Below are 27,200 nucleotides of genomic sequence, written 5' to 3' on the forward strand. Positions count from 1 at the left end.
TTGTTTCCTCCAATTTGAAATACATTTTCTCTATCTTCTTTTTTTAAAATTTGAACCTAAAATAATTTTTGTTTTGTTTTATGAACCATTAGGTAATACTGTTAAAACAAAGTTCAAAATGTCCTTCCTTTCCATGTGCCAGGTCAATTTGTGGGGGGAAAGAATGGTGCCACTCCATTTTCAGGGTCTACTTCTAGGATTTCATATGGAAAGAAAAGTCATATTTTCTTCTGTGAAATAAAAGAAACCGTAACTCTAGTTCATATTTCATGCACAAATAAGGTCAGTTATGGTCAGAATGCTAGATAAGGCAGATTTAGCACATATTTAAAGCATTTTCCCAGGAGGATTCATTTTAATTGGAACCCAAAATGTATTTTTTCCAGTCTTCATTTATGGACCTTAGAAATAATCCTATTAGAGTAACTGAAATATTTTATGAGCAATTGCTCTTCCGCCTCCATAAGACAACAGATTGACAAGTAGAAATCAATGCACAAACACAGCAAATTCAGAGAGCAACATACAATCTATCCTCTTACTTTTGTTGTACCTATCCTTCTAAGAATTTTTGGACAACCTTTACAAGAAGCCCATTTCCCCAACCCATTAGGGAAGATTTTACCCTTCTAAACCTTCAGAGATGCTAAGATTTCCTACAACAGTTAAACAATGTTGGGCAACTATTACTAAATTCTGATCATGAGAAAGAAATATAGCTTCACTCCAGGTAACACCCATTTCCATTTCAACAGGAAGTGAAAATAACTGATGACTGTACAACACTTAAAAATGTCAAGTCCTGTGAAAAGGCTGAATAATGTTGATGGTTTTTCTGGACTCCTGAGGCCAAACATATAGGGGATACAACTCCAAGACATTCAAAATGTCAATGAACGTTACTTGCTAGTCATTTGTAGCAACTTTCGAACAAAGTATAAACCAAAGATAAAGGGCTAGCTAAGTAATTCTACGGTAGCCTTTTAGGCCCTCCACTACTGGAAAACACTCCCCCTTTTCTACACCAAATCCATATGGCTCATTTTAGTTTTTCTTTTCATGAAACAGACTACATATCTGCTTTCTACGTAGGTGCCAAGAACTAGAATCTTTAAAATTTGCTTTATAAACTCTGTCCCTTGTGGATAGGAGAATATAACTTCGCAAATTTCAAGGTAAATCTGCCATGCTATGATTCAGACATTAACTACATTTGATGGTCCCTGATTTTCACTATCTGTTCCTGTGCTCACAAAATTGATAATTATGAGTTTTAGTAGAAGAGGGAAGAAAGATAATTTTGAATGGGCCAGTCTTTGTATGATGCCATTTACATGAACACACATTGTAACCATAGCCAGAAAATTCTGCTACTATTTGAAAGAACTGTACCACTGGATTTGGGCTTGGTCAAAAGTGCTCCAAAGCATTTTGGGGTCTTTATCTTTTGACACAATGATGTTTATTATTCATATTGAGTATGTTACATGTATGGAAAATGTAATAGGGCACAAAAACCCAGGGAAATTGTGTTAATAGTTGATGGAAAATTACTAAAAAAGATGCACAGAGGACTGACGTGGATAAATAAGAACATGAACCCCAAAGATAAATGATCAAAGAATAAGAACAATATTCAGAAGAAATGCAAAAAATACTCTGAATAAGAAAAAATAAACAACATTCAAAGATAGCCATCAAATTGGCAAAGATGACAAAAGATAAAAAAAAGAGAATGCTGGATGGGATCTGGAAAGAAAGGTATATTAATATTCTATTACTAGTGATGTGAATTGGTATAACAGTTGTGGAAAATAATTTTCAATTATGTGAGAAAGGTCATCAATTTGTTCATATCTTTCAACCCAAAGATCCCATTATTGAGCATAAACCCCAAGAAGGTCAAAGTCAGAAAGGCCCTCAATATTCATAGCAGCATTTTCAATGTTAAGAAAAAAGTGCAAACAAAATGGATGTTCATTGATAGGAGAATAGCAGGACAAACTGTAGCATATGAACATAACAAAATACTATTCCACTGTAAGAAATAACAAATATGAGGAACTGAGAAAAACCTATTAACTGATTCAAGATAACCAGCCTAACAATATGTACAATGGGCACAATACTCCAAACAAAAACAACTCTAGAAGGCAACTCAATTCAAATTAAACGTAATGATCAACATTGGTCTGAAAGAACAGATGAAATACTCTCCTTTTTTTGGAGAGATGTTATGGGAACTACTGGTACTGGGTACATGCATACACTTTTAGGTGTGGTCATTCCATTAGCTTTGTTTATCTATTTTTCTTTGTTACAAAGGAGAGCTCAGTGATGCAGGTGGGATATTTCAGAAAATGTGGTAAACAAAGGCATCGATAAAACCTCAAAAAAAAGAATTAAAAAAAGAAAAAGGATGGAGGTAAAATGAGCAAAAAAGGATTATGTAGGAAGAAATCACGTGTCAAATGTGATGTCTGATATTTTGAAATACATTGCAATATGTTTACTTCTTGGGTGGCATGAGACTACAGAAATCGTAGGGGGTGAATGCTAGATTCAGCTGTGGTTTAACACAGTTATACAGAATCAAGCAATCTTTACAAAGCAATTCCAGAAACATCAATGGAGTAGTCATGCAATCACCAACACTGAAAGTTCAAGCTGTCATTAGATGTGCCATGATGCCTCTCTGCCTAGCCAATCCTATTCAAGCTCCTAGCAGGGGCACTCAGGTTATTTTTTGTGTCCATCAGGCTCAGCTTCTAATTTTCTTGGAGTTCTCAACAGTCAAGATAGGGAGTGGTTCAACATGGAAAGGTAATGATTACTAGAAGTGCCAAAAAGGAAGTAGAGAAGAGGGAAATTATATGAAGCAATGACAAAGAGGAAGAAGAATTGCCTTAGGGACAAGGTAGCTAATAGAGAGGGGAAAGAAGGCAATGACATATTGTAATTGAAGCATTAAGCTTCTGTTATCTGAAATATAACGGTATGAGGGAACTAGACTCAAGATAAAGTGACAAGAGCAAAGGAACTGTGCACGGTTAGCACTAAAGGTGACAGACAAGATTTTTTTTTCCAGGTACAGTTTAAACTAGATGGTTTATGAAGTCTCTACTGACTCAGGTTATGTGAATTAGGGTATATCCAGACATTGCACTATGAAAATGATCGCTTAACCACTCTGTCTTATGTATCTGAAATTATAAAAGCTGATGCTCTTTCACATTTACAACATTTTCTGAACATACTAGCATGTACCACCTACATTTTATGTCAGGAACTAGTACTAATATGCCTTCTTGGTTCTTTCATTATTACTGACTAAATCCTATCTAGAGGGGTCAGAAGCACACTTTGCTTTTGATCTAGTGAGAGGTTTTTAAGGATGGAAGAGATCTGGATGTATTTGTAGGCATTTTATACAGCATAAAAAATAGCAAAATAAGTGAGCTTCTCTCATCATATCTCATTTCTTTTAGTTCAACAAAATTTTGCAGCTGCCAATCACTTTCAGAGGTTAAGAAAAATGTAAAACAAAACCCTAAAAACTGTTTCTTCTTTGTAACTAACTTATAATCCATCTTCAGAATGACGCTTCTCAAAGAGTACAAACCAAGTTTTTTTTTTAATAAATTGATGTGAATTTTTTTTTTTAGATTCATTATAGCTTAAACACAAGGAAAGAAAAGCACAACTCAAGGTAAGGCTTCCATTGGAAGAAACAAAATATTACCATAGAATTCTGTGTCTTGGCTTCATTAAGAAAACAATCAAAGAAACGGAAACAACTGAATCCATTTGTGAATGCCAATGCTTAATATAAAGCAACCCTGACATATTTCTCCTCAAATGCAGATATATAAGGAAGCTATTTTTAATTCATTCCCTAGTCTTTAGATTTATAATCAATGTGGTCACACTCATTTGTCCTACTTTCCCTTCAACATACTGTACAAAACATACTTTGCCTCAAAAAAAAATCACAGTGAAGAATAGATCTTTAAGGATACTGACTATTTCTCATCAATACACAAATACTAAAAAGAGTACCTAGAATCAGGCATCATTTACACATTTCACTCTCTGTCATAAAAATAAAAGCAAAGTATAATATGTCTACATTTTTCTTTATAGCCTTATTTTCTCCATCTTGTATGAGTTAGGAGAGATTTCCATGAGCCAAAGTAGGAGAATGTTTCTACTCTGAAAATGGCACTCTCATTTCTCTGGGGTGGAAAATCTTGCCCACTTTTGAGGGACCTGTGGGCATCGCAGTTTGTCCAAGTAAAGGCTGCAATTCCAAACTCCATTAGCATTACAAGTCACTTATCATAACCTGAAAAAACTTTAATGCTCTGTACCTGTTCTTCATAACTTATATTCCTGTGCATCTCATAAGGCTGAGGACAATGCCATAACCCCTCTGTGTTGTTTTTTTTTTAATTGTTCAACAATATTCTACATTAACACAGGAAATACCATACTGCCATCTACAGACAGGATTGCCCCTAATTTCACATAAAATTTTCCCATAGCTCATAGTTAATTTTAATTCTCTATGTCTAATATCAGTTCACCACAATCTATAGGTTGCAATACTTGAGATTAGAGCTTTCAATCTTTTCAGACCAGACGGACTTATAATGCTTTGGTTAAAGTTGAAACAGCTTTTAAAAAGTAAAGGAACATAGCAAATTCATTTAGGAATTTGAGCTTACCTGTCGGGGGTGAATGGTGGCTGTAGTCTTGATGGTTCCTTGACAGCTACAGTCAGAAATGCTGTATGGATCTGAGCTGCTGGAGGAACATTTGGAAAGAGAGTCACAGCCCATCACAAAAGTATTGTCCACGGGCAGCTCCTGGATGCCATGGTGCTTTGAATGCACAGGAGTCTCAGGCTCAATATGGAAGGGTGGCTGAGGAGATGTCGCTTTGTAGTGTTGAGCCAAATCAGGAACATCGGGCTTAAAAGTGGAAGAATGGGTACCCCACTTGTACCTCTCCATGGGGTCTTCTTCGATATCAATGGCGACATCCAAGGAGGTAGTGGCCTCTTCCTCATTATCCAGATCATCAGTCCCAGATTCGGCAAAGGTCACAAGGTTAAGGATGACACTATTAGTGCCACCGTTGTCATTTGTGCTAATCGTTATTGTCTCGCTGTTGTTTGGATTTGGAGTGACCCATTCTGAATTCTGCTTTCTTCCAACTCGGAGGCGTGGAAAACGGCGGCAACGTAAAAGAGCAGCGATAACAATGGTCAGGACGGCCGTCATGGAACCAGAAATGATGGCGATGATGTACTTGACGTAGTCACCAGTTGATGGGCTCGCAACATCAGGCTTTTTAACCTTGTGGGTCACTGATTTTCCTCGTCCTCGACCTCGAGCTCTGCGCAGTAGCTCGTCTACAAGAGAAGTATTGCGCAGAGAATCATTCACAAATAGATTCAACAGTATTTTGCTATTCAAAGAGTCATGTTGCCCTAAGTCCCTAGCTTTGACCAATAACTTATGTAAGCCTTGGTCTGCAGTAATAAATCTTGATTTCAGAGTTATGTTACCTGATGCTCCTTCCACTTCAAATAATTTCTTTCTTTTTCCTGATTCAATTTTGGACTGAATTTCAGCATTCTTGCCAGTATCCTCATCAATAGCCATCACTACATACAAAAGTGTGCCAAGTTCAGTAGCTAGTGGAAGAAACTGAAATGTATAGTTAGTAGGAGGTAAAACAAGAACTGGTTTGTGGTCATTAATATCAACCACATTGATGGTCACTTTGGCAGATGAAGAGCGTGGCACCCTGCCTCCATCTGTGGCCATTATTACGAAAGTGTAAGACTGTTGTTTCTCTTTATCAAGAGAGGTATTGGGTCGGATGATTCCATTTATTGAATCAGTGATGAAACTGCCATTGTTATTTAGAATGGTGAGAGTGATAACTCCATTCTCTCCAGCATCAGCATCAGTTACAGTGATGAGTCCCACCGTGCCATGCTTGGGTAGGTTTTCTGGGACATAGAAGTTGTACTCACTGTGGGTAAAAGTAGGGCTGTTGTCATTCTGATCGAGGACTGTTACAATCACCGTAGCGTTGGACTGCAGGTGAGGTTTGCCATTATCCCTTGCGGTGACTGTGAAGGTGTATTTGTCTTTCTTTTCTCTATCTAGTGGTTCCGCTGCTGACAGAATGCCTGTACGATTATCCAGGCTGAAAGCAGAGGGGCGTTCACCAGCTATCAGGTAAGTGATCTCTGCATTCTTTCCACTGTCTGCATCTGTTGCACTGATTTTTGTCAGCTGAGCACCAGGAGCATTGTTCTCTGGGACAGAAATCCTTATGCTCGACCGGCTGAAGATGGGTGCGTTGTCATTTTCGTCTTTGATTTTAATCATGACAGAAGTAGTGTAATTCAAAGGAGGTCTGCCAGAATCTGAAGCCAACAATTTTACTTCATATTCTTTTGTAGTCTCATAATCTAGGAAAGAGGAAGTCTCCATTAGGAACTGATTTTCAAAAACTGGTCTTAATCTGAAAGGAACGTCATTTTCTGTGAAACAGTTCACTTTCCCATTACGGTCAGCATCTTTATCTATTAGTGTAATGAGAGCAATTTTGGTATTGAGCCCAGCATTTTCTGACAAGAACACAGTCCCATTAACTGTATTGATGATGTATCTGACGTCAATTATCGGGGGGTTGTCGTTGACATCTGTGACATTCACTATCACCATTCCCCTAGCGGGCAATGAACCTCCATCAGTTGCTAAAACCATCAGCTTGTGAATAGGAGCCTGCTCCCTATCCAAGGGCTCCTTGACGGTAATGAGGCCAGTGGTATTGTTGAGATCGAAAAGCTTCCTTGCAACGTTGTTCATTAGATCACTGAAAAAGTACTGGATCCGTGCGTTTGCACCCACATCATCATCAGTGGCATGGAGTTGATAGACTGAAAAGCCCACAGGAACATTTTCAGGGATGGCAACTTCAACCTCTGACTCCTTAAAGACAGGACCATTGTCATTCGTGTCAATCACAGAAACTTGCAAAAGGGCTGTGCTGGACCTGGGAGGTGACCCACCATCTTCAACTTTCAATTTCATCACATATGTGTCTTTGTCCTCCCGATCCAGCACCTTTTGGACAATTAGTTGGGGCCATTTTTCTCCCTCAGGTGTTTCAATGACATCAAGCCCAAATACATCTAAACCCTAGAAGACACAAAGACATGAAGATTTTTATTGTACACCTATGTTTTAAGGAGTCCAATATAATTTCATTAGACAAATACTCAAGGCAACCCAATAAAATAGAAAGAACACAAGGCCAAGTATTTAGGAGGTCTGAGCTCTAGTCTGTCCTTCTGGGTCCTAGTGAACAGGGGGAATATTGAGTAGTGGTTTAGCCTTTTTAAATCTTGGTTTCCTCATCTTTGGGTCTGTTTCCTCACCTGTAAAATGAAAGAATTGACTTAAAGCTGTATTCCCCAAGTCAAACTACTAAAGAATGGCAAAATTCCTAGTCTCTATTGCAAATGCCAAGATGGCTCTCAAAGATTGGGAAACAGGAACCAAGGCAAAGAAGAGAGCCAGGAGTAGGAGGAGCAAGATGTAAGGAGGAGTGAGAAGGCATTATTAGGTTAACTTTAAAGGTATAAAAAAATAAAGACTTCTCTTTTGTGGACTACTTCTGATTCCTGGGCTGGTAATTAGAAAACCCCTGAATTAGATAATGCAGTGCTAAAAGTCTAGGATTCTAAATGTGTGTGTGTATATATATACATACACATATATATACACACACACATACACATTTATATGGATATACACACGTGTGTACATATGTATGTATATATACATATATATGTAAAACTAAAGATTGTGACAAGGCTAAAAGTGCATGCTATTAACAAGATTATTACAAATTTAATTTCATGTGGAGAATCAAGCAATCAAAAAGGAATTATGGCCAATTTAATTACAATGTTAAAAGTTCTACCATAATTCTTTGCTCTCTATGATTGCCATTACCATTAAAAATGTCATGCAAATGCATAGGCATTTTGTTGCAATAAAATACTTTTTAATTAAAATATCTTGTTGGTTAATTTGTAAGTCAAAATATATTCATCCAAACCTATTATTTGAAAGGAACTATACTAAATAAGAATTTCCCAACGATTCCTATAAACCCTCATAGCACTTTGTGCCTCTTGTAGACTTTCGCAACCTTTTTATAAGTGCATTTGTATTTCCATCTTACTTTCCTTACTATATTGTAAGGACCTAGAAGATAGGGACTATGCCATTGTTATCTTTAACTTCTGGCCTAGGGCCTCAAATACAGTAGGTCCTCGATAAATGTTTGCTTAATTGAGTCGGTAGAATACCATAATTCCAGTCCTTTTCTACTCATCTAATCAATCTAGTGCCATCGCAGAATTTTTGAGATGGAAAGGACCTTGGATATCATCCAGTCCAACTCTCATTTTACACATAAGGAAAGATTAGGTGACTTGCTAGTTAGTGGCAGGATGAGAACCAGAAACCATGTCTGTTTCAAAAAATCTCTCACAAAATCATAGAACACATGCCTTTTCTTTAGAGTCTTCTGAGGTACTGTATTTCATTTTATTTATTCATATTTTGTGTTGCTAAATTTCTTCTAAATATGCATTTTAAAGTAGTTTTGAATTGTCAGGTAAATACAAAGTTAACATCTTTTAAGTGTACAAAATCTACATATATTGAAAGTACACTATTAGAGAACTACTCAATATATACTCTCAAAAAAGATTCATAAAGTGGTTGGCAGTCCTAGTTCTTATAGGGTTATCCTTATCCTGAGACCACCTTGTGTCAACTTTTAGTAAGATATCACTGACCTGATAATTATGGACAGTTAAGTTTGGGTTAAGAGACAAACCACTTACCTAGATAGAAAGTTCTAGGCCGAAATTAAAATTTTGAAACCAATTATCTATACTAATCAATCAGATTGTAAACTGTCAGGCAGGAAATGTACCTTCTCCCCTGCCATCTTCTCCCCAGCTACTTTGCCACCCAACCAAGGACTGTGACCTGCAAGATTTAACCCTTTCAACTCTGTAACTCACCCTGGACCCCAAAGCCCCAGTTGGTAAAAAGTTTAGAGTTTATCTCTATGCTTGAAATTTTTGATATTTCATGTTCCAAAGATGTTCAACATTGTGTGGGGAATAAATTTGTCTAATGAAAAAAAAATACATAAGCATGTTTAGAATTGTTAGACCATGAATTTCACTACTGTAACGAAGAGAAACCGATTCCAAGTTTGCCATCACACCACATGTACTGTGGAGTTTACTGTATCATAAAAATAAGAATGGCTGCATGCAGCTTTCTTTGTGAAAGCATACAAACATGCTATTTTCTTGTCTGTGATTGGCACAGACAACCTGAAATATGTTATATTTAAGCATTGAGAATGAAATTGAAGATCTTAAAAAAACAAGCTATAGTATATGCAAAAGGATGTAATTATGCATATGAATATGTATAGTCCAAAGAATTGTGGTCCTTGATCACATGTCCTACTGATCTTTATCTTGTGTGCCTCCAAGCCCCACCCTAACTTTCTCATTCCAAAAGTGGAGTTAATAATAGCACCTACTTCATGGGGTAGTTATGAGAATTAAATGAAATAATATATACAAAAGGTTTTTCAGGCCTTCAAGTATTATATGAATGTGAATTGTTTTTATTCCTACACTGGAAAAGAGAGCAATAGGAAGAGAACATATGGCATATATGTCAATGTATCAAGAGCCTATGGTTTAAGTGCAAACTTCCTCCATCGGCACAGATCTCAACCTGTCTCCATCTTAGTCTTGGGGATTTTTTAAGCTGTAAGTACATATTTCATTGAAGACTTGCAACCACCTCATCAAGTACAACCTAGAGGTGTCACTAGCACAGTTTTACAGATGAGGACATTGAGGTTTAGTGGAATGCCTTGCCCATGGACAGCCAGCTAGTAAGTACCAGAGACAGGCGATGAAACTAGATCTTCCAGATGTTAAATCCGGTGCTCAAGCTGCTAAGCCATATGGCATCACTACGACATGTGGACAAATTGTCATTTAGTGCAAAACTGGCGTTTTCTTCATTTTTGTACTGTCAACATATGTCCACTAATGGAAAAAGTCACCATGCTCTTACAGCAAATCCCAAACTATTTAAAAGTGAACTAAAATCCAATTTTAGTTAATTTTACAAAATTAAATGAAAATACTAATAAGCAACTATACTCATGTGCATTCTTTCCAAGCAGATAACCCCTTTTAAACTAGTGTCAACTACAACCACTTAATATACAGCCATATCAAAATTCTATGGTCTTCCAAAGGATGGCTAACTTCACATACGGGACTGCTGTCATCATCCAAAAACGTGTAACTACTATGAAAGATATATTTACACCTTGACTTTTCAAGGAATACAATTGAAATCCCTGGGCCTGGATTTTTAGAGCTAGCTGGACATCGACCTACTAGCTAGACTCCTTGTCCCAAAAAAAAATTCCCCCACTGCCATGATGTCTGAAATTTCCAACTCATTCACTCATTTAGGTTATTAAAATGAAAAGGGAAGGTGGCTGATACATTAAACCTTTACTGGCTATTAAGGAATACTTAATCTTGAAATAGCCTCGCAGATTACGAGCTTGCCCTATAAGCTTAGGACCAAAGGAACCAGACACGGAACAAGTGAGTTTTTATGGGGTAGGGGAAGGGAGTGAGCAAAGCAAGGGCAGGCCCAGAGTATGGAGCATGGCCCAGTGCTGAATGAGGGCACTAAAGCAAGAGAAAGAGATATGAAGGAGCAAAGATAAGCATAAACTATTTCACAACACCCCCTAACCAGCAGTTAAGATGTTGTCTGCCACAAAGCTGCTTGCCTCATTTCCCCTTAGTGAGAAAACAAGATTTTCCAAAAGAAACAGAGAGGATAGAATACGTTCTCCTAAGGAACAGAGAGGATAAGCAAAAAGTAAAACTCTTCTCAATGGAAATATGGGGAACACTACAGCAAACACGACTTCATTATGCTCAGGAAGCAAATTAAAAAAAAAGCAAATCGAAGCAACCCAGAGACTAAATGCTCTTAAACAGAACAACTCATATATAGCTGAAGTTCAGACCATACTCTCCAAAAACACATTTACTCTAATAAAAATCAAAGAATGTTTGCACTAGAAAAGGTTTTGGGGATGATCTAATCCAACCCCACCCTCGTTCTATAGACAAGAAAACCACAGCTCAATGAGGTTAAGCTATCATTAATATTTTTCATAGTTATTATATATTTGTAGAAGAACTGTGTTAGTCACAGTTTTTAGATAAATCTTGAAATGGGCCTTCTGCCTTTGCTTTCCTTTACATCTGAAAAAATACATAATTTGTTTGTAAATCCATGAACTATATGCTTACTATCTCTTACTCATATCACGTAAAGGGACTTGTGCTTGAAAAATAGGATTTTTAAACATTGATGTACAAGAGATGAATTAATTATCATTGCCAGACTCAGGCAATTTCTTCTTTGCTCCAGAGAATGATGAATCTTAAATAGATATACCAACTAATGGAAAGTTCTCCTATTGATCTTTTGTACCCTGAGACAAGTCTTTTTTTTTAAACTTTTTCCTTTAATAAAAAGGGACATGAAATTGGGTATGAGTAGATAGCAAAGCTGCAGCAATACAAACACAGATTTCTAAGCAACTTGTTACTTTACTATTTAAACTGTCCAAGAGATTAGAATAAAGGTCATCTATCAGCAAAACTGAAAGTTATGGAAGAGAAAAATTTGGACAGAGGTCTTGGTACAGTTGTATACATATCGAAATTGTGGTGAGGATCCAAGAGAGTTGAATATCACAAATTGAATGGCTGCCCAAGGCTGATCCTCCTTTCTAACTGAAGCTCTTAGTTATAGATTGAAGGCAATTGAACTCATGATTCCATCAAGTGGTCAACATTAGGATAGCCAGAGAAGTGGACTGCTAGAGTTTTCTTATAATTCACCCCCTTGTCTGGATAGGCATTGAGGAAGAGAGAGAAAAGGAATGAGGTTTACTAAGATCCATCCTTTAAGATCCAATGAGAAATACAATCTGCAAATCCTTATTAGAACATATAGCGGTAGATGGAGTGATCAAGCCAGTGTCCTGGCTATAGTGGCCAAAATGCTCATGGGTACTATACCTCCAATATGAAGTACCCAGTTTACTACTGGTTTCAAACCATTCAGTATCTTACCTAAGCTTAATTCATCCATAAATGTGAGTAGAGGACACAGTGGTATGACTTTTAAGTAACCTGCTATCACCAAACAGATTAATTCATATAGGTGTAAAATGGAATTTGACCCATTTAATATTAAGGTTTTGATTTTGTTTTTGTTTTTGTTTTACATGAAAGGACAAAGAGAGGGGTTTTGTTGTGGTTCGTTTTTGTTTGTTTTAATATCAAATTGATATAGGCACGAGGTCATTCCATAATTCTTGTTTTTTCTAATACAACTGTCAAAATGATCATTTTAAACTTATTTTTTGTCAAATAACTACTTTTCAGTTAGATATGTGATAAAAATAAAATGTTCATCCCTTGAAAAATTTTACAACCTAATGTAAATATTTTCTGGAGAAATGCTGACAAATACTAATTTTTATATGTGGACAACTCATTTGCTAAAAAAAAAAAAAAGGCACCTACACCCTTTGCTCAGGTGCTTAAAAAGAAAAATAAAGATCAGTAAGAACATCTTCCCTGAGACCACAAGAACTTCATCTTCCACATAGATTCTACTAACTAATGGCGGTGCTTATGAATTCTGACAATTGAAATGCATGGATCTCATTTCCAGCAAAGGGTCAGGAAAACTATGGAATGTGAAATAATTTCTTATAATGCAAGAGGTTTCTTTTTTTATTTCATTTGTGAGTGATATTTCTGTCCCGATTCACAAATGAGCCTTGGAGTGGTAAGCCTGGGGCAAAAACTACTGAAATAGGTAAGATCTGGTAAAGCCTTCTGAGACCTTTGTTCTTTGTAGGGATTTGGAGAATCAAAGAAGGGAAAGTTTGTTTTGAGTATTGAACCCCCAAGAGAAATATTTCAGATTTTGAGAAAAAAGAAAAAGACATGCTTCATCAAATAAAAAGCTATCTTTTTTTGTATATTGTTCTGGGGAAGGAACAGCTGAGCCACCTTCTAAACCTTAACATTTTTGACATATGCATGTGCAAGATAGCACTTCGGTGCCGATCAGGAGGTACTAAATAACACGGTACTTTCAGAGCTATAAATCTAGTACTGTTGCCCAGAAGAAGCATATAGTGCCAGTAAGTACTAAAAATAGTTCCAGAGAGATTGGATTCTAAAACTGATTAAATAAAGGCTGTTTACTGTGTTCAGAGAATGCTGGGGAAAGACTAAAAATTTATTTTTCTGCTTTTCCACTGCTTGATTTATCAAGAACCAGCCCAATTTTTTTCATTTTCTGTTTTGTCTATTACTCCTGACTGATATACATCTGGGCCTAAGAAATGGAAGAAAAAAGTATCCAGATGATAAAATATTTTCCTCTACCTCAAGAATATGACTACTTTAGAAGGCTGCAGCAGAAATAAAAGGGGAAAACTTATTCTCAATGGAAATATAGGGAGAGCTCTAGCAAATACAACTTCATTACACTAAATATGCATCATATTACTATAGACACCTCATTAAAGTCCAGCAAGGGGGATAGCAACATACTGTAAAAATCTGTAAGTGAATTTGGTGATATGGCTTCCAACTCCATCATTCAAAAGAAATTGTTCTCTCCAGAGGTACCAATGATCTCTTAATTGCCAAATCTGATGGCCTTTTCTCGGTCCTTATCATACTTTATCTGCCTACTGTATTTGATATTGTTGACTACCTTCTCCCTCTTGGACACACTCTACTCCCTGAGATTTTGTGACACCACTCTTTCCTGATCCTCTTCCTACATATCTGATTGCTTTTTCCCTGCCTCCTTTGCTGACTCACCATCCATAATATGCCCCCCAATTAGGAGTGTTCCCCAAGGCTGTGTCCTGGGTCCTCTTCTCTTCTCTCTCTTGGTCATCTCATTAGTACCCATGGGTCTAATTATCACATATCCAGCCCCAGTCTATCCTGAGCTTCAATCTCATATCATTGTCTGTTGGACTTTTCAATCTGGGTGTCCCACAGATGTCTTAAATTAAACCTATGCAAAACAGAACTCATTATCTTTCCTCCAAAACCCAAGCTTCTTCAAAATTTCCTTATTTCTGTCCCTGTTCTTCCCATCCCTTAAGTTGACAACATTAAAGTCATCTTGAAAAGAGGTGTCAAATTTGCTGCCAGCATGCCAGAGTGCAATGGTAACCACATTAAAATGTAATTGGCAAATGTTTATCATAATAAATAAAATACAACAAAATATAGAAAATGTTCATTTGTGGTTTTCTAAGTCAATATGATGGCTGGCAGGGATCCCTTTCTATTTGACTTAGACACCACTGATCTTCAAGTCTTCACTGGCCATCATCCCACTTGCCCAATTAATTGCCAAATCATGCCATTTTTATTTTTACAACACTTCTCATCTCTGGCTCCTTCTTTCTACTCAGAGTTACCACTTGAGTTTAAGCCCTCCTCATTATTTGCCTTACATTATTGCAATAGCTCCTCGGGGCCGTATTCCCCACACAGCTGCCAAAGTGGTTTTCCTTAAGTGTAGATCTGGCCATGCCACTTCCCTCCTCATAGGATTATGGGATCATGAATTTAGAGCTAGAAGTAGGTTTGAGCTGGGGCCAGCTCGAACTGGCTCATAAGAACTTACTGCTAAATTTTTATAGTGAGCATTTATACTTCAGAAATTGTCAAACACTACAAATCAGGGCTTGATTTATGGTTTTGTTCATGGTTTAGGCATAATAAAGTGAAGGTAAAAATATTAATAATATATATTAAAAGTACATCATGCCTACATTGTTTTTCAGGTTGATATTTACCAGCCTGCTCCTGGCTCAAAAGGTGCTTAATATTCATTAAGGCCAACCTTTTTCCTTTTAGAGATGAAGAAACTTAGGTCCAGAGGGGTTAGGGTGACTTTCCCAGGCCCATCCAACTGGTAAATATCAGGAGTGAGATTCAAATCCAGTTTCTTCTGACTCCAAGGTTAGTGCTTTATCTACCACACTTATAAATTCCAGGGGGTCCCTACTGTACTAAGATTAAATATAAATTTCTCTGTTTACTTTTTAAAGCCCCTTGTACCCCAGCTGGCCATAGACCATCTTTTCACCCTTACGGGACATTATGCTTCTTCTACAATGAGAATCACACTCAGGCAATCCAGGCCAAACTGCCCTTCTCTGAGTTTGTCACACATAACACTTCATCTTCCATTTCCCATTTCCCATTTCCCTTCTCCGTACTCTCATTCTACCTCTCCTCACGTCTGCCTCACAGAATTCCCTTATTCCTTCAAGGTGCATCTCAGGCACCACCTTCTAGATCACTTTCCGAATTCCCCCAGCCCCCAACTGCTCAGACCCTCTCTCCCAAACTACCTTGTATTTATTTGCATTTATTCCATTTATATTTATTTGGTACATAATTCATAGGTACTTGTCTTTCCATTACAATTCCAGCTACTTGAGGAAAGTGATTGCTTCATTCTTTGCATGTTTATCCCCAACACTGAGCACAGCGCCTCACACAAAGTCTGAGTTTAATAAATGCTTACTGATTGATCCTTTGACCAGTAAGTATAATGACCAAGCTTGGCTCCAGAAACTAGATGAGGAAATGTACCTCCCTCTCTTCTTTGCAGAGTTAGGGAACCACAGGTATGGAACATTGCAGACTGGGAGACTCAGTTTAATGTGTTGGTTAAGTTTGCTAAACTATCTTTTCCCCTCTCTTTTATTGCTCTGTATTATATATAGGATGGCTACAAGTGATGTTAAAATTAAAATTTTAAAAAGAGACAGAAATTCTTCACTATAATGTCATCCTTTAAATTGTGCATATTATCTCTAGAATAAAGAGCATCATTAAAGTAAAAAAAAAAAACAAAAACAAAAAAACAAACTTCCAGTAAGCTGGCCTGGGTCCTAGTCCTTGCATTTTTCCTGTTGTGGACTCTTCATACCAATTTCTCTGTTTATGTCAATATTTTCAAGTTTGAAAATGGGATAATATTGCTATCTATCTCCGTGGAATACTATTCAGAAAATATCAGAAATCATGGTTGTTTTGCCACAGCCTGGTGAAGGCAAATAGGGATGAGGATTGATTAAGGACCATCATTGAGGTAAAGGAGGTGGGTTGACTAGCACAAGGAGGAGTAAAAAATCAAAAGCACGAGAAGCTATGAAATGTTAATGTGAAATGTGAGAACACGGGCAAGGGTTGCAGAGAATGCCGTATGGATGAGGAATAATTTTCATGGATGCAGGGGATGCCTTTATGAAACAAATCACATATCCACTCAACTGAGGATTCTTAACCTTTTTTCTAACATGATCTTCACTTTGGCTGCCATCTGGTAAAGGCTATGGACCTTTTCTAAGACTCCTTAAATACATCAAAGAAAATATATGAGATTATAAAGGAAACCAATTATACTGAAACATAATTATCAAAATATTTTTTAAAAACCCAAACTCTGGGGCAGTTAGGCGGGACAGTGGATAGAGCACCGGCCCTGGAGTCAGGAGGACCTGAGTTCAGATCCCTCCTCAGACACTGCACCCTAGCTATGTGACCCTGGACAAGTCACTTAACCCCAATTGCCCTGCAAAAAAAAAAACACCCAAACTCAAAGACCTCAGGTTAAGAACCCTTGTGCAAAAATAAGGAAGTATGAGTGTATTCAACAAACTTTCATTGCCTTATTGCAAGGGACCTGAATTTTTCTAAATCACATGAGTTTATAAGCTTAATTTGGTAGCATAATAATAGCTTTCAATGGGATTAAAAAAACTCACTATAAAGAAATACCTGGAAATGAGAGATTATGCCTAATTTTAGATGAGATAACACATTTAAGCACTTTTCAAACTTTAAATAAATATAAAATTGCTATTATTATTATTATTATCTACTTGTTTTGCATAGCACCTAGAATAGTGCTACCCACAAGCACGTGCTTAACACATATTTTTAATGATGTAAAGGCAATCAAATTTTAGCATGATGCCTTTTCCCATGGTCTTTCCTCAGTCTTCATGTTGGAATTTGCTTTCTTGAATATAAATAAATGATGACCACTTAATACTGTTTCCTTACTTTTAGCAAGATCCAGTTCTATTTTGTACAGGAGGAAAATTTAGCCTGTATACAGGTACAATATTAAAAAAAAGAATAAGATTTCTCATAAAGAATTTATTTTCTTACGGTTTTCTCAAAGAAAACTCTACAAGAAATCACTGACTACAGGTCAAAGAACTGAAACAAGGGAGCTGTTAGGTTGTTAAACTGAGAGCATCTTGAGTCTTTCTTATTATTTTCCTTATTACAGTCTTAGGCACTAATTAACCTTAACAGCTACCCAGAAGAAATGTCCAACCAATCATTGCATACTAATATGCATATTAGTGTATTCACTGTCTATGCTCTCTCATTTTTGGCACCTGCATAGTCTATGAATGCTTTACTATATAGGAAAAGCTCAAGATATATAACATTTTACTTGAAGATGACTGTATATTAAAATGTGTGTGTGTGTGTGTGTGTGTGTGTGTGTCTACACTCACTCACACCCTTTCTCTGTCCATGTCCTCCTATGACTCATCATGGCAAAGAGATGACCCTGAGTTTCTGCAGGTCATGGCAACAAAACAGAAGCCTTGACATGTTCTACAAAGCTGTAAAAACCAGGGACAGCACATCCTTCAACCCAGAGATTCCATTTCTAGGCATTTTTATCTTTGACCCCAATGAAATCAAAGACAAAAAGAAAGGCTCCATAGACACCAAAATATTTATAAAAGAACTTTTTGTGGTAACAAAGAACTAGAAACAAAGTAGATGTCCACAGATTACAGAATGACTAAAGAAATTGTGGAAGATGAAGGTAGGGGGATATTAATGCACTGGAAGAACCAATGTATTCTTTCAACATGGAGAGGTATGGAAAGACATAAAAAATAATAGAAAGTGATGTAAGCAGAACCAAGAAAACAACGTACATAATGGCAGCACAAACTGGTCCCTAGAAATTGATTGAATGAATCTGAGACTGAGAGATAGGTTGTATGTAATCTTCTTTTGCTCATGAAATCCCAAAGGACCTGTTTCTCAAATTCTGGCATAGATTATATGTCTAGGGATGTCCAGATCCAGGGATCTGGCCTGTTTCCTTTAGAATCAGACAGGTCCCAAACATATCACATTAATTCCTGATTGGGTTCCATCATGACGGAAACCAAGACTTAAGGTCCATGAGCTTAGAAAAGGCAGAACATCTTGCTTTTCCATCTTCTTGTAGCTAAGTCATTGATCAATCAAATATTAGACTGGCTGAGCAGGATAGGCATGATCTCAGTAATTTCTACTTAAAAGAGTTCCTTCAGGATGGCTTTAGAAAACCTTTCCTGAAGTTGATCCATCCAGGATAGCTTATTAAGATCCAGTTCTCAAAATATCTCAATGGCTATCCTCTGGCATAATTACTATTATACCATCAGCAACTGGTAACTTCTTTGCATTATGGGTCTTCAGGAGCCAGTCATAAATCATGGATGAAAGCCCTAAGAACATCTAACACTGGGTTGGGGTCATTAAGTTAAAGGGTGACCCATCAGCAAATATAACTTTTGTGTTAGAGCAAGTCCTGAATCAATATTATGGCAAAGTCCTCAGGCTTCAGTGATATGAAAGTGGCACATACATTTGTCTGCACATGAAAAGGTAGCAAGTCTGGTGTTCCACTGAAAGTCTTGGGCAAGCCAGCTAAGCATTTCCTCCATGAAAGTACATGACTAAGAATGTTTGCGGCCTAGAGCTAGTCCACAAAGGTAATAGTCTTCAATTACTTAACATGAAGGAACACAAGGTTTAGTTGCAGAGGAGGGGAAAAAGTCCATAGTTAAGGTCAGGGTAGGTAGCTGGCTGCAAAAGTTCATTGTGGTTAGATAGATTTAGGGCAGAGCACAAAGTTCAAGATAATTAGAAGCAGAAAGACAGGCTAAAAGGCATAGGATTGGCCTACTGGGCAAGAGAGAGCCTCAGTCAAAGGAAATCCAATACCAAAGAGAACTAGCTCCCTGCTGCAGATGTTTCACTGAACAACCCTAAAGATCCTTTTATCTTGGAAATTCCAGACCTATGCAGGTGGTTTCACCCTCTTAGTCAGTATTTCTTGTCATTAAAGGGGCCTGACCTATGTGCTCTGGCTTTAATCTTCATCGAGAAAGAGCCATTCATCCCTAGCAGGTGTCAGGTACAGATGACACATCGAAGTCTTCTGGATGGTATCTCAGATCTTTAAGGCAGTCCTCAGGGAATTCTATATCTTCAGTTGTGTCACAATTCTGGTTATCATAAGAGCATTCATTCCAGAATTCACTGTCCTTGACTTTTATCTCTTTTGGTTCATGGGTAGGGACTCCAGCAGGTCCTGAAGCCCCATAAGGTGCCTTTTTTATAAACACACAGAACCATCAAGCAAAACCAGAAATTTTTTTTAAAGTAGGTGCTTGCACACAATTAAGAGCTAATTAATTTTACTGAAATCTATAACCTGATAATATTATATTGTTATATTAATGGATAATAGGTATAACAGATGTACTACCATCCTTTACTGGAGAAAAACATGATTTTATTATGAATGTGTCTCTTCACTATGAAAAGAAACCTCTCCATGAAAGGGGAAATCATTTTATAATTCTAATTTTTAGAAGGTTCCCCTTTAATCACAACGACTAACCCAAATCTATCTAATTATACTTTAGGGATAGCGGGGATAAAAACGCATATGCAGATAGAGTCATATGCCACCCCTCATACAACTTCAAAAGGCCTTTACTTTCTTTTTTCTAAAGTCAAGAAAATGGTAAAATACTTTATACAAAGTCACAAGTATATTTAGATTTCTAATAGCAGTACCATCAGTGCCAGGTCCTACAGTAACTGAGCTTAGGGTGGTGGCGATGGCAGGGGTTTTGTTGTCATTGTTTAACAATGATGATGATAATGGTGGTGGAAGTGATGAAGATGATGATGATGATGCTGTTGTTGTTGTTTGAGGAGGCAGGTGGAGAATTAACCAATTGTCTTGGTCCATCAGTCAATAAAGCCTCTGACATCCTGAACTGAATGGGACACTGATAAACTAAAAGAATGAATGCTTCTATACCCAGAGAATGTCTAGGTCAATAAAATCCCACACAATCCATTAAGATGGTTCTTTGAATGTAATGTAGGTTAGTTAGATAAGTCTATCGGTGCCTGAGAGGTACTGCATACTAATACCACTGTTATACCTAGTGATTCTATTCTAATCCCAATAAAGTGCCATCACTTACAACAATAATTTAGAAAGTCTTAAGTTCAGAAGAAATCTGATTTTATAAATTTCCCTGAAATGTAAGGGAAACATCCAGATGGAGAGCTTAACAATTAACATTGAAAAGGGAGCAGACTAATATGGAGTGAAGCTCCTATAAGAACATAAGAGAATCCAACAATGGACATTTCCTATGCAAATAACCATTAAAGGAAAAGATTACTTAGGGCAAGGTAATGGCTGAAGAAGGAAGAGGTGGTACAAAATTCATACTCTAGAGTTTGAAAGAGCATCCCATGACATTAAAAGAAAGGCAATTTCAAAAAAAAAAAGAAGATATTTTTAGATAAAAGCAAAAATGCAAAAGCAAAAAGAGAGGAAAAAAAGATTATAATTTTACTTGGGCACACCATCAGAAAGTAAAACAACAATATAGAGCATATTAATGGAACCAGTAATTACGATTCAATGGCATTTAAAAAAGGAATGTAAAAGGTGACAAGTAATGACAAAGAATTCTGTTTCAAATATCTTGTGGGCTTCCTTCTTGTTGTTTCTATGAAAATGTCTTAAACGCTGAATTTCAGGCTAAAATAGTTTCCAAAAGACAACGAAACTAAAGAATTCATAAAGTTTGACCTGGGAATACAAGTAGTATTTTAAAGCATTTCTTGTAGGAATACAAATAGCCCCACTAATGTTTTCAGATGCTGGTATCAATTGTTTATATGCCACTTTGCTTATTCCAAAGTCTAAGTAACTAATTTGTCCAGAATGACTAGTAGTGATCTCAGGACAGACAGAACCAAGCTGGCACTATTGGCCAGTCACACATGTAGATGTGGTTTTAACTTACACTAACAAAAATGTCATGGCCAGATTTCAATTTTTCATGTTGAATATTCAGAAACCATTGAACTGGGTTATTTACTTATGATGCATAGCAAATAGGCCACTTACAAGTTTTCATAAAGAAAAAATCATAAAGGGACAATAATACTGAGTTTTTCCTCCATTGTATCAGAGCAATGGTACTGATTATTAAATACTTCACGAAATTTCATCTTTTCCATGCTATGCACCTTTGAAGTGTTCTGAATATCTCTAACCCAACCCAGGGATTCACCCAATTCTCTTCCTTTATTCAAAAATCTGATAAAGAGGTGACCCTTTTCTTCACCAAGGTCACCCTTCTCTATATGTACCCTTGATCTATTCCTTCCTGACTTCTCTAGCAAATTGTTCCCACAATTGTCCCTTCCCATGCTGATATTAAATCTTTCCCTTTCCACTGGTTAATTCCTTGCTGCCACAACCAGATTCAAATCTCTCCAATCCTGAAAAAAAACTGCACTAAGCCCTACCATTCCCTCAAGCTACCACCCTATATGTGTGTGTGTGTGTACCATTCCTTTCACAGCCAAATTTCTTGAAAAAGCAGTCTATATGCATGACCTCTACTTCAGCTCTTTTCTTAATTTCTTAACCCCATGCAATGTGGCTTCCAACCTCATCACTCTACTGAAGCTGCCCTCTCCAGAGTTACTAATGATCCCTTAACCGACTAATCTGACGGCCTTTCCTCAGCCTTCTTTTTTCTTGACCTCTCTTCTGCATTTGGTACTGGTCTTAACTCTCTCTTCCTAGATACTCTATCCCTCTGTTCCCTCTGGTTTTTCATGAAAATGCTCTCTTCCGATTTTCTTCCTACCTTTCTGAACACTCTTTCTCAGTCTCCTTTTTTTGGATCATTATCCATTTCACACCTACTAACTATGTGTGTACCTCAAAGTTCTGTCCTACGCTTTCTTCTCTTCTCTCATTATATTTGCTTCCTTGGTAATCATATCAGCTACCGTGAATTTAATCATAATTTCTCTACACATGACTGGTAGATCTATATATGGAGCCCTACTCTCTCCCGAACTCCAGTCTCACATCACCAACTATTGGAAATTTTGAACTGGATGGTGCCATTGACATCCCCAAGTCAATTGTCCAAATCTGAACCCATTATCATCAGGTACTACTTTCTACATGAAGCCTTTCCTGATTCCCCCCAGCTCCTAGTGCCCTACCTTTCAAAATCACTTTGCATTTATTTTACATATTTTCTGTGTATGTTTATTAACAAATATGTCTTTTGCCGTAGAATTTTTGAGGGCAGGGAATGTTGAATGTTTGTCTTTGTATTCCCAGCACCTAGCCGAGTACCTGGCACACATTAGGTGCTTAATAAATGCTTACTGAAGTATGCATCGTAGTCATTTGTTTGGGTAAGTTTTCAGTACAACCTTGCATACCTTTGCATTTCAGAACCTCTTACCACCACAATTCTACTTTAATAACCTGGAGATTCAGCAAAGCACCACCTGAGTATACCCACACCAAGAGGATTAAAATCTTCAAGGACACAGTCAAACACTATACTATCTAGACACATAATAATACTGAAAACACCTTTCTACTTTGTTTTTTGATCTAGTGGCCAGCACACATGACTGTATCAGCTAAGATACTTAGGAATATAATTGGGTATAAACAAATCATATTCATGTATTAGAATCAACCTAGCAAGAAAGAACCTAGCTTTAGTTTCCAAAAATATCCATTTCCATTCTAGGGCAATAAAATGTCTGTAACTAAACATATCATTGTAGAACTCATCTGCCTCATATTAATTACACTAAAAACACCAACAATCATCAGTATACTGCACTAAATTCCAGAAAATGTACAAGGGTCAACGCTGCTAGTGGGCAAAGCTTTGGACTTAGCTTACTTGTATGCTCAGCCATGGCAGCAAGAAATTAATTTTCATTTGTACCAGTGAGGTACCACCTAAACAGCGCCAAGGTTTACTACACAATGGCTTGGATTTGGAGGTGGTGAAATCGATCTACAGTTTTTGAATATAATTGCAGAATTAAAGGCAATCTAAATAGTTTAATGAACAGGCCACTCAGTCATAGAATAAGAGAAATCCGATCTCAAGATACCTTTGGAGTTCAACTCGGCACTTTCAAATAAAGCTCTGGGGTAGAGTCTTAATTCAATCACAACAGAAGCCATTGCTAATTGGAGGAGAGAATCAAGAGATGAAAATGGGAGGGGGGAGGAGAAGAAGAAGTGGACTAGATCATGTCATTAAATTGGATTTTTATACATTTTAAACATTATAAAAATTATTCTACTTAGTACATATGAGAAAAAAATCCACAGATCTGGGTTATTAATAGTATTTTTTGAATTGAAACCTCATTTTCCCCCTCATCCTTTAGGAATTGAAAAAAGAAAATACTATGTAAAAACTTTGAGTTCTCATGGAGTTGAGAGATTGCTCCAAACAGTAATTAGGTAGGGAGACTAAGTAGGAGGCCAGTGAAATAGTTCAAGAAAGAGGCGACGAGGGCCTGACCTAGCATGGCGTCCATGGGAGTGAAGAGAAAGGAGACTGTGGAGCTTGAAAAGATACTATTTGACAGGTGATTAGACATGTGTGGAGAGTGAGAATCAAGAGTCAAGAAAAGTACTGAAATAGTCCAAGTGAGACTCTTAGGTGTTTATTATGTGCTAAGTACTGTACTTGCACTGGGATACAAAGGCAGGCACTGCCCATAAGGAAGATAAAATAATGAAACTACAATGAGTTCTGACAATAAACCCAGAAGCGTGTGCTCCAGGTAATTCTTTTTTTTTTCCAGTTAATTCTAAAAGCTGCTCATGACTTCTACGTCATCTGAATTGGTTTGCTCAGCTCCTAGTATAGAGATTTACCCAAAGCAAATGGAAAACAGAACAGGATTTTCAAAGTTAGCTAGGGAAAGAGATGGCAAAAAACAAAACAAAACAGGCAGACATATTTAAAAATAAACACACCCAGATAATCCTATTCATTATTCCTTTGCAGACTTACAAATCAGAGCTGAACTCTGCAGGCCAACTCCCATGTAATTCCCTGTGGAAAACCATCTGGGCTAAGCAAGATGGCCAGTTAGTGATGAGTTCACAATAAGTTTGGCCCAAGGAAATTCCACAATGAGAAGCTGCCCATTTAAGGAACTACTGATAACTGCAACAGGAGAAGCCAAGACAGTTATTCATGAAACAGCAATTGATAATCACTTAATTCTGTGCTTTCCCACAGTTATCTATGAAAAACTCTCCTTAACTCACTGTATCACAAGACACACCAGAGGTGTTACCAGTAAAAGGAAGCATCAATAATGACCCTAGTATCACACTGGGCAGTCACAAAAACTTTAAGGGAGTTTAATGGCCACAGAAGACGAACAAATAATCAAGGAACAGTGTGGCAAAATTGAATGTGTCTATGCATATTTATTTACAAATATTTGAAGAATCTGTAATTGTCAGCATGGAGAATTCCCGATGAATGAGAGATCACAACCCATCACTTCTTTCTAGGTACCTCATATATATGAAGACAAGCAGATATCTTCATTTCTTCTGTAATTCATTACATTTTTTTTAAGTTTTGGAATAGCTTGCTAGTTTAGAGAGAATTTTATTTTTTTTTATTCTAAGGTTAACAAGTTACTTCATGAATTGCATTATGCAAATCTGGCCTGGCTTTTTTCTTTTCTTTTCTTTTCTTTTCTTTTTTTTTTTTTTTGAGAGCCAGATTTTTGCTTCTTCCTCTGCACTAGACAAAGTCCTTGGGGAATCAACTCACTTATTCAAGCATCTTTTGTCCAGACAAAAACCTATTTTAAGTGGGTGCTTCTAAGCAATCTGCCTTTCTAATTGAGCTGCTTGGCTCCTTCAAAGGTTGACTCTAGCAATTTTCAGACTTAGACTTCGGGATATATTTTAAAATAATATGCCAATTCTTATTCCATATAGTTTTTACTTTGGTTTAATGGTATTATTCTTAAGAAATCTCAACAGACAATTGTTTTTCAAATAAAAATAAAAGGGTAGGGAAATGAAAAGGGAGACAATTTTAAGAGACATGAATTTAGCGAGGCAATACCAAATGGTAGAATCTCTAAGGCAGAAAGCTTTCATAAATTAATGGTAACAGTAGGCAAAAATAAATGAAGAGAAAGAGACGTATGATTCAAGAGATAAGCTAAAACAGGTCAATGAAAGATTTTTTAAAAATTGAACTGAATCCAAAAACAAATGGGGAGCTGGTGGCATTGATTGAGAAAGAAAAGTAATGCTGTCATAATTTTTCTCCTGAATAACTTGATAGATATTCTATATGGTTAGGAAGCCCCTGTACATATTTTATGAAAGATGATTGGGATGGTAAAAAAAAAAGTAAAAATAAGCCTTTTTGAGATCATTAGTTTTTAGAAAAAAAAGGTAAATGGTCTAAATTTGTTTTTAAAATAAAAACTTAATGTTTCTAAAGCCTCTCCAAGGAGCTCAACATTTTAGATATTTTTTCTAATTTTATTACTTCTAAAAATATCCCTGATTTTCGGGTAGAGAAATATAATTTACTTTATTATGTGGGAAATAAACTGGTCAAAAAGATTACAACAGCAAATCAAAGCATTAAGGAGAAGAATGAAATCGCTATAATCATCCAAAAGTTACTAGTTTAAAAATATATATGTGTATCTATCTATATATACTTATATATTTATAGATCTATATCTATCTATATATACTTATATATTTATAGATCTATATCTATCTATCTATCTATCTATCTATCTATCTATCTATCTATCTATCTATCCTTGTAGGCAGGGTCTGTCTTTACTTTTTTTATTTATAGTCTCAGTTCTTAACACAGTACTTGGGACCCAGTAAGCCTCACTTTCTCTTCCTGAGCCATCTGGGTCCAGTGGCAAGATATAGATCATGATGACTGGAGATGGCTAAGGTCTTTCCCAGGTCTCAGTTTGACTGAGGCAAGGCCCATCCAGTGATTAAAGCTAGGTAAGAAATGAGGCAAAGGATGACCTCTTTTACCCAGTCAAAAAAAATCAAATCAAACTACTCTGGGAGGGGAAGACCTTAAAGGTTTCTGGCCAAAATAGAAACAATTGCTCTTTGCATTCACTCTGAGCCATCAGGGCTCAAACATTGATCAAGTGGGCTTGGGCTGGGACCTTTTTTGGCCAATCAATGAAAGCCAGAGTGCACTGGGTTTTAGGGAAAGCTAATAGGTTGATAAGAAGTGCTTACAAATAGACTTAGCTTTTCCCTTTCGAAGTTTCATACGCATCAAATAAAAAATTCTCCAAAGCTTTCCCCTTATTATTCAACTTGCTAATGCCTGCCCACTTCTTTTTGAGTTGAATGCTTTTTACCTGTCAACTAATAGACATTTGGCAGGACTGGGTGGGTGAACTCATGCACTGAAATTTGTAAAGATTACAAACATATGTCTTGTTTGCAATAATTAGAGGCTTTGGTAAAGAAGTAATTGTTCCCATAAGGCAAACTACCGAGGAAAAAAAAAATAATTTCAAGCACTGTAACGAAAATCCTAGTACAAAGTTCTTAAATGAGATTGACTTCAATAGCACCCCTCCTCCTCCAACTTCTACCTGCTTAGAGAAGCTAAAAGGTACTTCAATAAAGATCTATTAAAACTTGATATGTGGCCAAAGCAATTTATTTGAT

At 36.9% G+C, this 27,200-nt stretch overlaps 1 protein-coding gene across 1 annotated transcript in view; it reads right to left on the minus strand.

Moving 5' to 3' along the window:
* Nucleotides 1-27,200, minus strand: part of LOC114023975 (protocadherin-11 X-linked-like) — a 169,976-nt gene that overhangs the window by 134,847 nt on the left and 7,929 nt on the right. Inside the window, exons 2-3 of the mRNA XM_027836762.1 lie at nucleotides 5,573-7,223; nucleotides 4,728-5,416 (exon numbers count right to left, since the gene is read on the minus strand). Coding sequence (XP_027692563.1) covers nucleotides 4,728-5,416; nucleotides 5,573-7,223 — 2,340 coding nt within the window. The remainder of the gene's footprint in view (nucleotides 1-4,727; nucleotides 5,417-5,572; nucleotides 7,224-27,200) is intronic.

Source organism: Vombatus ursinus, unplaced genomic scaffold, assembly GCF_900497805.2.
Source record: "Vombatus ursinus unplaced genomic scaffold, bare-nosed wombat genome assembly UNPS02004457.1, whole genome shotgun sequence".
NCBI lineage: Eukaryota > Metazoa > Chordata > Mammalia > Diprotodontia > Vombatidae > Vombatus > Vombatus ursinus.